Raw genomic sequence first — 15,833 nt, forward strand, 5'->3', positions numbered from 1 at the left:
ATTCCACGACCATTTTGATTCCTGTGACCAGGGCTTCATACTCAGCGATGTTATTGGTGCATGGAAACATGAGTCTATACGATCTTGGAATGGTGTGTCCTTCAGGGGTGACGAACAAGATGCCGACACCTGAGCCATGTTGAGTATAGGAACCATCAAAGTACAAGGTCCATTGCTTGAGTGTAACAGTAAGGACATCCATGTCTGGAAATTCTACCTTCATTGGTTGCTTATCTGGTAGTGGTGCTTCAGCTAATTGATCTGTAATTATTTGTCCCTTGATAGCCCGACGCTCTGTGTATTGGATATCAAACTCACTGAGAATCATGACCCATTTAGCCAGTCGGCCTATAAGAGCTGCTTTGCTGAGTAAATACTTGAGAGGATCAATTTTTGCTACTAGCTTGATTGTGTGAGCTAGCATGTAATGTCGAAACTTTTGAGAAGCGAATACCATAGCTAAACAAGCCTTCTCAATGAATGTGTAATTTAGCTCATATCCGTTTAATGTTCGGCTAATGTAATATATAGTTCGTTCCTTGCCTTCTTGATCTTCTTGTGCTAACAGTGCCCCCAATGATACTTCTGTTGTTGATATGTAGAGAATGAGTGGCTTTCCTACTATTGGGGGTGCCAGAACTGGTGGGTTCATTAGATATTGCTTGATTTGATAGAATGATTTTGCACACTTGGCTTCCCATCTAAATATAATGTTCTTATGTAGCAGATGATTGAATGGTAGACTTTTATCTGCTAGTTGGGCTATGAATCACCTGATTGACTGCAGTCGTCCCTGTAGAGATCTGAGTTGACTAATGTTCTTGGGAGGTGGCATCTCCATGACCTTCGCTGGATCTACTTCAATGCCCTTTTTAGACACAATGTAGCCTAATAATTTACCTGATGTCATCCCGAAGACACACTTCTTAGGGTTTAGCCTGACTTGGAATTTCGCCAATCTTTGAAAGATTTTATCTAACATGCCTAGATGTTCTGCTCGAGTGAAGGACTTAGCCAGTAAATCATCCACATAGTCTTCCATGAAGGTATGCATCATATCATGAAAGATTGTCGTCATTGCCCTTTGGTAAGTTGCCCCAGCATTCTTCAAGCCAAAAGGCATGACGTTCCAACAATACATTCCCCAAGGACAGGTGAACGCTGTCTTATCTTGATCCTCTGGGGCTATCTTGATTTGATTATAGCCAAAGAAACCGTCCATTAATGGGAGCATTGCATGGCCTGCTGTGAGGTTCACAATTATGTCGATGCTGGGCAAAGGAAAGTCATCCTTTGGACAGGCTTTGTTGACATCTCTAAAATCTGTGCATATTTTGATGCTTCCATCTGGTTTTGAAACTGGTACAATGTTTGAAATCCATTTAACATAGTCTATAGGTTGAATGAATCCGACGTCTAATAACTTCTATAGTTCAGCTTTGACCATTAATGCTACATGCGGATTCATCTTTCTTAACTTTTGCTTGACCGATTTAGCTCCTGGAGCAATAGTTAAATGATGCATGATTAAGTTTGGATCGATTCTGGGCATATCGGCATAGGGTCAAGCAAAATTGATTTGCTTTTCTATGAAGAATCTAATAAACTTTGGTTTTTCCTCTTTTGTCAGTGATTCTACTAGGTGTATATTTTTAGCTGTTGCTTCCGTATTGATGTTGATTGATTGAGTGGGCTCAATCAATATGGGTGATCACTCCTGATAGTGTTTAGGAAGAGTGTCAAGTCTCCCATCCTTAGGTGCCTTAAAAAGGTTTTCACCCTCAGATGCGTCCTTTATTTTGACTTTTTTGTGATCTAGTGCTGCCATTGACTGGTTTTCAGCATTAGATCCTTTGTTTCTTTCATTTTTGCAACTGAGAGACTTGGCACCCTCCCAATTGCAGATATCGTTATTTTGTTCATTGGTAATGCCTGTTTTCGGGTTGACTGTACATAGGTAATGGACAATGGATTCATCATCTGGGAAAATAGGTATATCATGGTGTTCAGGTTCGTCCCAATCTATCAAATCAGGGAATACATGCGGTAGAGAGTCATTTGGTGGGTCGAGGTCAACTGCGGTAAGAGTCATGATAGAGGTATCGTTAAGGCTGTCTGGGATGTTGGTTAAGTTAATGATATTGTCAAGGTCTTCGATGGTATCTCTTCCGTGTAGACTTGTTCGTAGTGTCGCTGCTCATTTTCCGTAGCCGCGTAGATATGTTGTGGACCGAATTCAAGTAATCGAGACTCTGTGCCTTGTCCTTCCTGAGAAAGGGGTGTGTGTGGATGTATAGCATCCTCAGGGACATCCTTAGTAATATTTGAACAACTACCCTATTCATAATCATTAGAACCAGTTTTGGAAGTGTTGTCCCAGAGTCTTTCAGTGCTGTGGACAGGTAGGTTGTAGGGTGAGAAGAGATCTCTGATAATTGATACCAATCTTGTAGTTTTTTCCTAAGTTGCCGGTATGGGTACGGGTACGTGGGTACGGTACGTTGGTACGACAATTTTTTTGGGGGGGGGTTGGGTACGTATGGGTACGTCCGTACAAAAAAAGGTAAAAATCATAAATATATGCATATATACAGTCTAATAAGTAGAAACAAAAATTAAATTTAGAATCCCACATATCATCCATATGCTAAACAAAACTTGGAACTATCATATATGATTCATATTGATATAGCATATAACTATAACAAAATTACAAATTTACTATAAGTCTAATCTAATATGAAATATCCATTTGTCAAACTTTGAATGTTATGATAGATATCGAATTCATTGTTCATTGGTTCAACCGTTCAACAATAAAATAACACAACTAATAATCAGCAATAGCATCATATGGGTCACTAGGAAGATCAAGATCAACATCATCATTGACATTAGATGATGTAGGTAGAGTACTGGAACCACATGCAGCCTCATTGCCACTTGCACTAGCAGCAAATTGGCTATCAGACTCCCCAGAAAGTAAAGATTGTGTGGCAGCTGAAAAATCCAAATCAGTTCGCTCTGGATCTACATTCCAAAACTTTGTACTCCCATCCTTATACTCATTTTGTTTATGAGTAAGAAGGCGCAAGTTTGAATGCACATAAACGAGCTCTTCTGCCTTACGTACTGCCAGTCGGTTGCGTTTCACTGAGTGGATAAAGGAGTTTGTGTTCCAATTTCGCTCAGATGAAGAGGAACTAGCAACGTATTGAATAATTGACGCAAAGTGAGAGGGTGACAATTATAAAATAGTAAAAAATTATATTTAGAGAGCAATAAAAATTAAGAAACTTGTGATAAAACTTTGATTGCAAGAGTTTGAAGGTTTGGTGATGTATGGCCATTGAGGTACCACCAAGCATGAGAATCCTTTTTATACTTGTTACGGAGAGCGGAAACACTGACCATTGGAGGCTACAAAATCAGCAAACTCACTTGTCATTAAATCCTCCATTTCAGAATCGGGGAAGAGTTTAGTAAGTGCTGTCCTACACCCTTCACTGACTTCTGAATCTCTATATGGTGATACCCTTGATGGCTTAGCAAGCATTTCATCACTATAAAATTTGGGAGTCAATGCAAATGCAAGAAGATGTAGTGGGGTGGTCATTTTGTTCCACCGCTCAACACAAATTGATTGAACCTCTTTGAAGAAAGTTTCTTCGAGATCTTGCTCTTTTGCATTGATGATGGCTTTCATTTTCTCAATCATCGAGTCAATGCCATCATATACCTCTCCCAAACATGGGTGATCCATGTCAGTATAACAGATCATACTCATGATGGGCTCAGTGAAACTCAAAAGATATTCCACTCGATCCCACCAAGTGTCATCTAGGATCATGCGCTTTACATTTGCTGCCCTTGCAGTATTGAATTGCCTCCATAGGGACCAACTTTGACTAATTACCATGCTAGCAAGTGGCTGTCACACCTTCACAAGTTGCCTCAAGATGATTGTGTTGGATGCAAATCGAGTCTTGGCAACCTATTCAAAAATTAAAAATAAAAATTAGAATACAAAGAAGACATGATAAAAAAAATAAAAATTAAGTAACCATCAAAGTGAAATGTAGATTTTAAAAATTGAAGTGTTTCAATTACCTTTAGCAACTCCAACTGTGAAAATGATCTGAAAATGGCCTGTGACATGTTATGGTTTGTGATGAACATTTGGATCTCTTCAGCCTCAACATAAATTTGTTTGATCCAATGTATTTTCCTGCCTATCTTTTGTAGCATGAGGTTGAGAGAGTGGACAGCACAAGGTGTCCAAAATATGTGTTCAAACCGTGTCTCAATCAACATACCTGCAGCTCTACAATTCTTTGCATTGTCCGTTATTACTTGGACAACATTTTGAGGTCCCACATCCTGAATGCATTGTATAAGGATGTTAGCAATAAATTGTGCATCCTTCACCCGTCCCTCACAATCCACAACTTTCAGAAACATTGCCCCTTTAGGGCACACTGCAATTACATTAATTAATGGCCGATTTTTGGTATCCTTCCATCCATCTGAAATGATGGACACCCCTGTTTGTTTCCATGAATTTCTAATGGGAGACAATGCATTGTCTATGTTTTTTACCTCCTTTGCTAGTAATCTCATAACCTGGCCCTGTGTACCCTTGTGAAGTCTCATTTACCTTTCTCAACATATCCTGCCAATATGGTGATTGTACCACATTAAATGACAAACCGTTTGCATATAGACATCTTCCAACGAATTGATCTGCAATCTCTCTAGCATCATTCTTAAATGCTCTCTCTAATGGTCCCCTGCTTCTCTTCACAATAACAGGTTCTTCACTAATTGGGTCCAAGAATGGGTGGCTCTCTACCACGATATCAGGAAAATCGCTATAAGATGGAGAAGTAGGGGGCCTCTTTGATCTACTTCCTCTTCTTGTCAACAAAGGATGGTTTGAGGCACGACCAACTCTTGCATTTGCTTCCTCTTGCTCTCTAATATATCCTGCTATTTCTTGAGGTGACATCCCATTTCCATCCTTTCCTAGACATGGTTTGATTCCTTGTTGGGGAATGGCACAAAAATGGGCTTTGACACGACTGTAGGAGCTAGTTTTTTTCACACTACAGAAGTTGCATATCCATAAAAATGTTCCACCACCTTTTACTTGGTCTATTATTTTGACATATTTCCATAAAGGTGAATTTGGGTCAGTTTTGAAAGTCCGTTGAGGAGTAGAGCTTTGAGGAGTAGAGCTAGTAGTCGTTGCCATTATGATTTCTACAACAAATTAAAAAATAATTATTAATATTTAATATTAAACAATAGATTATCAATGTTAAATATATAAAATTAAATTTAATAATTTATTTAAAATGAAAGTGAAATTATTATAATATTAATTCTGAAAGTAATAACAGCATTTAAATTTTTACAAACTTCTAAATAACACAATAAGTAATTAAATATACCTAGTTAAAATATTCATATTTAAAATAATAATAATTAATAAATTATTAACTAGCAAAATAGTTTTATTATTTAATTTATTTTAAAATTTTAAATAGGTATATTTAATTACTTATTGTGTTATTTAGAAGTTTGTAAAAATTTAAATGTTGTTATTACTTTCATAATTAATATTATAATAATTTCACTTTCATTTTAAATAAATTATTAAATTTAATTTTATATATATAACATTTAGCAAAATAGTTTTATTATTATAGTTTGAACTTTGTTTATTTTAAATCACTTAATAGTTTGTTAAATTAAAAGTTTAAAAAAATAAACTAATAAAAATTAAAAAATACAATTTTCCATTTTTAATTTTAAATAATAAAAGTTATAAAACTATTTTGCTAGGTTAATAATTTATTAATTATTATTATTTTAAATATGAATATAAAAATTGCATTTTTTAATTTTTATTAGTTTATTTTTTTTAACTTTTAATTTAACAAACTATTAAGTGATTTAAAATAAACAAATTCAAACTATAATAAAAATTAAAAATTTAACAAACTATAATAAAAATTAAAAATTTAACAAACTATAATAAAAATTTCAAATTTAACAAACTATTATTAAAATTTCAAATTTTAACAGCCTACCTGCAAGCTCGAAGGAATGGGGGATGGCGGAAGCGGGAAGGAATGGGGGATGTCGTGCCTCCTGTCGCCTCCTCTGTCGTGGCTCCTTCGCGCCTCCTGTCGCGCCTCTTGTTGTGCTTTCGTGCCTCTTGTTGTGCTTTCGTGCCTCCGTTACTGTGCTTTCATGGCTCCTGTGGCCTCCTCCTTCTATCCTTTCATGGCTCCCGTGGCCTCCTCCTGTGCATTGGAATGTTTTCTTCTTTTTTTTAACTTTAGGGTTTAAAACTTTAAAATCATGTGAAAAAACCCTTCGAGATGCAGATTTGGCAAAGAAATCCTACGGAATCGCCACGTCTACACCAGATGCATCGGGATTCGTGTCTAAAAATGCGGATACGTTTCAGGTGAAAAAAAATAGTACCCTGTCCGAATCCATAGGGATTCCAGGTCGAATCCGAATCCGATACGTATTGTATCCGGATTTGGGGGCAAACTAGGAAGTACCGGTAACTTAGTTTATTGGTCATGGTTTTCCAACCACTTAGCCACTTTATTCATGCTTTTGGATTGGTTAAACCACCTGAAAAGTGCAACTTAGTCTCTACTTCAACTTGTTCTAATGCTGGTCGCATTTTCACCTATTGACAGCCACTTAAGCTGCACTTTTTCACTGGCTCATTGTAAAGACCCTGTCCTTCTGCACTTATGGTTTTCAGTTTGTGGGGTTTGACATTTTGTCAAACACTTGGCATGCATTCACCTTGTAGTCTAATTTTTTCCTGAGTTTGTATTTTATGTTTCTCTGATTGCAATATGGATTCTGAAATTGTTTGCCTTGCTCTTGTTGTTCAAAATATAACAGTGAATACCACAATAATATTGCAGCATATAATAGTAGAAAAAATTGAAGAGTTTGCTGATAATTTGTTTTAAGACAACATATGAACTGAAATAGATTTGTTTCTTTTGTATTCTCAACATTGTATCACAAAATAATGTCATTACAACACACCCCAATAGTGCAGTACATAACAGCAGCGTTGCTGGTCTATCTGGGCCTTCTAACCGTAGTCGCCACCATGAAATCTCAGTCTCAGCTTGACCTCCTTAAATGCTATCTCCAGCTCCAAAATCACCAAGTCTTATAGATGCCAGAATCTCCTTAATATCCTGTGATTCCTTCCAACAGCAATGTCACCTGGTATCGCAGCCACAACTGCTTCTGCAATAATAGCAATAATGCACTCCCACCGTGTAGATGTAACAGAAGATTCAACTATGGCCAGCCAGTATAAGGATAGACGTGTTCAGCTATGAACAACCTCCACAGTGAATAAATCAGACATTCACTACTCTGAAAAACCCTTCCAACACCTACCAAGTAGTCACACCCAGTTCATACCCTTGTCTCAGAACTGTAAATGAACTGCAAACTGTTAAGGAACTACTTAAAGACTGCGAATCAGACCTGAATCCATTACAAACCTTCCTTTGTACCATTCAAGCATAGATATGGTTTTTCCTTGCTCAGATAATTTGATTTGATAGCTGCAAATAGTTTAATCTCCAGAACATATATTGCAACAGCATAGAGATGTATGCGGCAGTTGGAGGCTGAAAGAAATCACTGTAGCGGATCACTATAGCGCAGGTACTGTAACGCGACTTTGTTCACGCCACTGTAGCAGCAGTTTGTACAGCAAGCATGGCTTCAATTAACTCCAAAAATCTTCAGGCTGTATCTTCCAACACTGTGAAGATTGTAAGCAAGAAGGGGTTTCGTCCACCAAGCCCTTGAAATCAGATTTCCTCAGAAAATCCAATTAAAAGCATATCATTCAACCAAGTATATCTAAGAATGAGTCCTTCAATCCTTTTTATAACTTCATCTTGGAGGTTTCTCATCCGTCTCACCAATGTGGGATAAATAAACACTTCTTTTAAAATAACATTTCCCACTTAGGTAACTATGTAAAAAGGGAACTTTTAATATTTAAGTCACATTACTTTAATGTTCCCAAAGTATTTAATAACGATAAAGTTAAATATTTAATTGAACTTCAATAATTTATCGTTAAATAATAAATTTCTCTAATTAATTAATAATTTACCACTCACCATTAAATATTAATTACTGACATCGAGGCCAACCAGGAATTCACAGAAAAAACTGAGTCATTGCCATAGATGCTGACTTACTATAAATAGCAAGTCCCTCATAAATTGGTCAAAACAACTCAGAATGGCCTGAAACTGGAAATGCCTAGGCCAAATATCCTCAAGATCCCTCCTATGTCCAAGTTAGCCCACAGGACTATGGTGAAACGGGCTAACAACCTATCATCTGATGACTAGCTAGAAAGGGAACATTACACTCAACCACTGAAAAGTTGACATGATGACATTCTTCTTTGTTGGCATGGTTTTGTGTTACTCTTGCCACTTTGATTAGAGCTTTAGACTGGCTAGGCCGCTTAGGAAAGGTTCCTCATGTTATTAAAATCATCTTCTTGCTGTTAGTCATGCGTTACTTAAGTTTCTACCACTTGCTCCATGTTTTTGGCATGATTTCATAACCCTCGTGCTGCCCTTAATTAGGTTGGCACACTTCACTTACTCTTTATTCATCTGGAGTGAAATTTTAGATTGGTCTGGCCTCTTAAAAATGGTAAAATAATGTTTGTTTTTAGGAACCTCTCTTGTGACATGATTCACTAACAGCACTGCCATAATTGGCAGCTTCCCCTTAAGCTTGTCACTCCAATATGTGTTCCATGGTCTTTAATGGCATTTTCCCCTTGGCACTGTTTCATCTAATCTTTGTCTCCTTTGTCATTTCCTAGACTTGGATCTTTGATTTTCCATTCTTCCTCTTTCTATGTTGAAGCCACTAAATATCAAAAACTTGATTCGGTGCATTTGATGATCCCCATCCACAAGCAATCTGCAAACATTGTGAGAGGGTTAAAATTGACCAGCACCTAATGTCTTAGTGTTTTGACATGAAAGATAACTTGAGCTGATATCAGTAATATGACATGGTTATTGACAATAATTTTGATGATAATGAAAGTTTCATAGGGCTATCAAATTGTTACTAACAAACCTCAGCTTTGATCCTTCTCGAAGAGCATAGATCACAGTAAGATAATCTACTTCAACGGTAATATTTCTACTCCTTGAGAAGCCACTGTAACCATACCTGAAACTGGAGCTTCCCATTTAGCTTCATAATTCATTCTAATTCCACAAAGAGAGAACCTTTATACACAAAGCTTCCTTTATAATTTTTTAGTGCAAAACCCTCCACCAGCAATACCTGGATTGCCTCTAGAAGCGTGCTAAAACTGAACTTTACAAAACTTTTAGCAGGGGGGAGCCGCTTCTTACTCACCCCTTGATTTTTTTGATATTTGAGCATTCCTTTTTTACTACCAGTCTTATTTTCTCGTATCCCTTGAATGGGATGCTATGATAGTATTATTATTCTAGAAATACTAATAATATAATTCTTATATAATATATATTACTACTTTTTTCATCATAAGATCACTGACAATTTTGTTTTTATCCTAGCATTTTACTTATTTGTGAATAATAATTATAATAGAATAATATTTTTATTATTTTGAGTACAATACTAGTATTATGATAATATTACTATAATTTTATTCTTACCGAGTTTTATTCTAGCCGTATTCTGGGGTGTATAAGTTTATTACTTTTGTGTCATTTCAGCATTTGTGAATAGTATTGGAATAACATTTTAATAATTATGAATACAATGCTAGCATTAGAATATTATTCATAAGTTTACACTTAAAAGTGTAATTCTAGGTATATTCTAGGGAGTATTTAGATTATTATACTTCTCCCATTTTTTGGTATGTACTTGTTTGAATATGTGTTGTAACCATCATTAGGTTTATTTCTGTTCTCTTTTTTCTTGATTTGTGGCTTGTCTTCTCCTGACTCGCCATCTATTTAATGAGCAAGTCTAGAACCTGCTGTACTTTCTCCTCATCCTTGTTTTGGATCACAAAGTGTAATCCTAAATGTTGATGCAAAAAATCACCTACAGAGTTATATAAGGAAGCATTCTCAATCAATTTGTTAAAGAAGATTCATCTGGTCTACAAACTAAAGAAAGCCCTGTATGGCTTGCAGCAAGCAGCTAAAGCCTGGAATAAAAAATAGATTACATCTCAGAGGAATTGTCTTTGCTCAAAGTTAAGCGGATCCAAGCCTGCATATTAGTTTGAAAAGATCAGGTATGACTACAATCATTGCATTATATGTTGATGACCTGCTGATTGGGAATAATCAACGTAATAGAAATATTACAAGGAACAGTTGGAGAAAAAATTTGAGTTGACTTACATGGGCGTTCTTCATTAGTATCTTGGAGTTGAGATTATCTAAAAGGAATGTAGAATCTTCATCTCTCAGACAAAGTATGCAAAGTAACTCTTAAGAATGTCTAATATGGCAAATTGTAAGCCTGTTCCAACTCCTATGGAAAAAGGTTGTATGTTGGTTGCAGATGAATTGGGAAACCTGTGAACGAAGCTTTATGTTGACGATCACATTGGAAAGCTGGAAAAAGAATATTGAGATAAATTCAGGAAACATCAAACCTTGGATTAGAATTCTCATAGGTGAAAGCACCAAGATTATTTTGTTACAGTGATTCAGAATGGGCAGAATAAACTGAGAGGAAATCAACATCAGGATACTGCTTCAGCCTACTTTCTTTAAGAGAAGCTGAATATATATCTGCTGCCAGTGCCACATTTGAAGCAATTTGGCTAAAATGTATACTAAAAGATTTGAATTATACACAACAGAATCCAATTGTATTTACATTTAGATAATCAAAGTTTAATAAAATTGGCAACTAATCTTGTATATCATGCAAGAACCAAACACTTGAAGTTACACTATTGTCCAGTCCAGAACAGGAAGCTGACATCACCAATCCGCCAAGGAAAGGAAAAATTTATTTCTTTAGAGAGCCTCTTGGTCTGTGTGCGAGAAAATAAAAATTATAGTTGGTTGTTACAGTATGATGTTTAGTATGTAATGCAAACTATGCTCTTGAAGGGTTATGTGTCTTGTGTCATATTCCCACTGTATGTAGACGCACAGCACTTATCACCTTCAGATTAACTGACTTATGTCTTGACTTGACGTGCATGAAAGGGGTGCACCTTATGCATGGATATGTAAGTTTCTGTCTTATTTGATGAACAAATTTTCTTTCATATTTGATGAATAAAAAAAATCTACCTTCTTCTCTGTGAAACCTTTGTCTGATTTTCTTCAACATTGTTCTGGGCTTTATTATCATCATTTTGTAGAAAAAGAAATGTTTTCACCTTTTCCAATAGAAAATGGATGAAAAGAAATTGAATCACCTAATAGAAAATTTAGTCTCGCTTCCTTGATTAATTTTCTGAGTTTTACTTTTGATGCTGTTATACAATAGTGCTAGAGTCTTCAGCTAATAGAATACTGATATAACAATTCTTCATTTGATACTGTTTCTACTTTCCAGGTATGCTTGCAGCAGAAGCAGCATTTGATGTATTGTGGAATGGAGTTGACCTGGAAGTGTATTGGGACAATTTAAAGAAGTCTTGGATATGGGATGAACTTTATAGAGTCCGAAATTTTCGACCGGTACAGAATCTGCATTGTTTTTTCTTTACAAGAAGTAAATGAATATTCTTAGGAAGCACAGATTCACTTTTGAATATTCAGGCCTTGAAAATACTTATGAAAATTTCTTTGAATTTGCTACAGTGCCAATTTAATGCATCCATTGTACTACCTGCATAATTATTCTTGGAATCTCATTTAACAACTTATTGTTTCATCTTCTTTGTAGGCATTTAACTATGGATTGATTCCAGGATTAGGTCTTTCTGCCTTGGAACTGTAAGATTTGAGTTATTATTGTCTTGCACTTGTCTCTTACAATACTGTTTTCTTTGTTTAGATTTATGTTTTTCACTTCTCTGAAATTTCATTTGGCAGGAACTTCAAATATCATAGATTTAGATTTAAAAATGATTTAAATTATTTTATTTTGGCTTACAAGGGGATTTGTTTCCACTTATCTTATATATTGTTCAAATCTTTTACTTTGGAATTTGGTCTTTATGACGTAGTTTTGGGAGTACCAAACCTTGACATAACATCTACTATTCAAGTACAAAAGTGATTTTTTCATGTTAAACTATATATTATCCAGATTTATGTAGCTTAGACTTTTCTAAACCTACTCCATCAGACACTCTGATTAGCTGAATGATGACTGCCAACTTGTCGGAACCTTTGTTCAACCCAACCTATCTGCCTTCAGTTCTTTAGACGTAGTCTGGAGACATCTGCAAATTCCATCCACAAAGATAAATGATTGATAGGGCTGGATGGCAATACTGACAGTCAGTCAGAAGGCCTAGAAATTCCAAACAATCTAGAGATAAAGGAGCTCATGAACACCATTGCTGTTTGTGAACATTAAAAATCTAGTTGATAGGGTGTTGATGGCCTAGTTTTGATTTTTGTTAGGTTCCATTGTTTCCAAGATATATAGTTGCTATCATGTGGGTTCTTCGATGTAGTTGCAATGATTTTATGGATCAATACAAATCTGGAAACCTATGGTTGCCCTTTTGTATAAAAAAATAGTTTTTATAAATTTCCTAAAATATAATTGGTTTTGCATGTCTTTGTTTTTATTTTTATTTTTTTCTGTCATGTGAAACTTTTTGCTGAAACATCGAGAAATTGACTGTTGTGACATTTTCACACATTGCCCCATTGCAAATGGGGACCCCCACTTTTTGCTTCGCTTAGGTTTCTTAGTTAGGTTGACTTAGCTTGGTAGTAGTCTTTTAGCCGTTAACCTTTGCTACTAAGAAGAGATTGGTTGTGTGAATGTCAGAGTTGAGGTCATGTTGCAAAGTTGACGAAGGGTGTTAAAGTTGTTGGTCTTTTTTGATTGCAGGAGGTCATTAGGGGTGCAAATGATAGAGCATATAGGGGCAAACTTGCTTGTAATTCTGTTAGGAACTACAAGTACATCGCTTATGGTCTTGTATTTCAAGTTCTCATCATTAAAAGCCTAGGAGTGAAAATCATGAGAATTTGGCCAAGTCTGGGATCAACCCCCTTCTTACAGGTATAAAATTGTACATGGTTTAGGGGGGTTTAAATTTTACAATAATGTCAAGTCCAACCTCATGACTAGGGGCGAATCAGCGAAGTGTTGAACTAAGGAGGCAAATCCACATCAATATTGTGCAAGGCAACCTGCTAGGTGCGCTTATCATTTTGTGCACTTCACCTCCTGCATCCCACCTTACACCTTGGTTTGTACAGGCACAGGTACCTTAAATGCTCATGTATTAGCTTTGTGCAGGGCACCCTTTCAAACCCACCTTGGTAACCCCTCCAATTCATGTTACAAATCAATATTTGGTTAAGTATTGTCCAAGGAGGGAATTTGTCCATTCATCCCTGTTATGTGTGCTCATGTTTGTGGAGTTGTGCAAGACTCTACCTTATATGCATTCCATGTTGTATTGAGATGCTAGCACGATGCGCTCCCTTCCATTCTGCAAGGGGATAGGTCAAAGCCACCCAAAAAAATGTTATGAAAACTTACACCCTAGAATCCACTCATCCTATTTCCCTTGCGCAAACAAACATACATTATGTATTCTTCCTTTATAAATGTTTAGTCTCCAACTCCACTCTCAATTGTTTTGCAAGGTTACCTTCCAATGCACTATGCAGAGCTAAACATCAAATGCATCCAAGAAAAGAGAATGGGAGGAGAACAAATTGGTAAGTTTAGACAAAGCTGGCAACTCAGGTATAATTTTATGCAAGGTAACCTTCATAAGCTGCTCCATGTATGATCTTGTGCAGTGATCTACCTCATAATGCGTTCAACAATTTTCGCTATGCAAGCCAAACATCAAATGCGTTCCAATTTTAATGCAAAGCACCCTTCCAAATGCGCTCCTATATTACCTTGTGCAAGCATGGGCTTTAAACACACCCTGCAAGGAGGATCTTCACATGCGCTCATAAGGGTAAGTTGTGTAAGGACTTAGCTCCCACGTGTTCAACTTGCAAATCATGCAAGCATCCTATCAAATCCCGCTCAAGAGGTGAGTTTATGCATAAGATTGCCTCATTTCTGCCATTACTTGTGCAAGTGAACATAAGATTTCAGTTTTGATTGAGCATATGTATACTTTGAATCTGCTATGCAAAGAGATGGCTTGAATGAGCTCATTAAAGTATAGGTAATCAGACCTAAAATTATATGAGTCAGATTTCGGAGACAACCAAGAAAACATCAGATCTAAGATCAGATCTAGGGCATGAGCAATCAGGCCTCAGAGGATAAGGATCAGACCCTAAAGGGATTAAAATCAGGCCTACAATATGAAAGATCAGACCTAGGGCAGAGGACATCCAACCTAATCCTAATAAGAAGAGCACAGCAATGGCAAATCTGATTTGAATTGGTGTTTAGTAGGAAAGACTTACCTTATATTTGTAGGTGCCCAAGTAATTACATCTAACATCTCCGACTTGGAGCAAAGACAAAGCCCTTAGGTGCTCTGTATTTTGTGCACACGGGCCTTCTAAAGCTGCCCTGCAAGAGAGGGATAGATTTTTCGCTCATTCTTCTTATGCATATGGGTGTCTTAAATATGTAGGGCTTAAAGGTTTGAAAGTTAAATGGTAAGACTTCTTGTATATAATGTTTTAATTTGTGATTTGATTGTTTGTAGGCCCAAGGCATGGAACGTGAACACAAGTAGGGACGAAGAGACAGATATCCACACCAAGGTTCAAGTATTTAAGAGGGTTATAGGCTCAAGACTACAACATGAGGATGAAAGAAGCAACAACAATCTTGAATTTCCTTTGTGTTGTGACGTTTTCACACATCGCCCCATTGCAAATGGGGACCCCTACTTTTTTCTTTCTAGAGTAGTTGTTTTAGTTTAATTGCCTAGCTTGGCAGTAGTTTTGGAGCTTTTAACCTCTTACTTGAGAGAAGATGCAATGCTATTTCCAAGTCGTGTCTAGGCATGAATTCCATGGTGAAGATTTGGAGTAAGAAATGTATGAAAGAGTGAAATTTGGAATATCAATTGCTTTTCTTGGATTTCCGAAAGGAAATTCAAGGGTAAAATATTCACACGAGGGAGTCCACCTCTCCATCCTTTCGTCCATCCATTTCATTCCTTCCTTCCTTTTGCCCATCTGTCCTTGACCACCTTTACATCATCCTTCATCCTTCATCCTTCATTTCTTATCCTTCCATCCTTTACTTCCCTTATACCTCCCACATCATCCTATCTTATATTCTCCAACTTCCATTTCCTATATCCTAACCCACACCTTATATTCCTAAGTCCCCCTTTCTTCCCTTAGCCTAACACTATCCCATCCCATCCCATCCTACCCTTCTACTACCCATCCTTATGTCTCCCTTTATCCACCGGCATCCAACCTTGTTTCATCCCATCCTCCATTTGCCGCGCTTTATCCCCTTATACCCCCATCTCCCTTCCTTACCTCCTATCCACCGCGGCATCTTCCTCCACTTCATATCCTTCACACCCTATCCACCGCGACATATCCTTACCTCACTTTCCTTACTAACCTTCCACCGCGATACATCCTTTATACCCACCTTACCTCTCTCTCCACGCAGCATATATC

General features: G+C 36.8%; 1 protein-coding gene across 3 annotated transcripts in view; it reads left to right on the top strand.

The window, feature by feature from the left end:
* Positions 1–15,833, top strand: part of LOC131029831 (electron transfer flavoprotein-ubiquinone oxidoreductase, mitochondrial) — a 283,747-nt gene that overhangs the window by 212,630 nt on the left and 55,284 nt on the right. For all 3 annotated transcript variants that reach the window (XM_057960480.2, XM_057960481.2, XM_057960482.2), the window contains exons 12-13: positions 11,632–11,756; positions 11,965–12,014. In XM_057960480.2, coding sequence (XP_057816463.2) covers positions 11,632–11,756; positions 11,965–12,014 — 175 coding nt within the window. The remainder of the gene's footprint in view (positions 1–11,631; positions 11,757–11,964; positions 12,015–15,833) is intronic.

This window comes from Cryptomeria japonica, chromosome 6 (genome assembly GCF_030272615.1).
Source record: "Cryptomeria japonica chromosome 6, Sugi_1.0, whole genome shotgun sequence".
Classification (NCBI taxonomy): domain Eukaryota; kingdom Viridiplantae; phylum Streptophyta; class Pinopsida; order Cupressales; family Cupressaceae; genus Cryptomeria; species Cryptomeria japonica.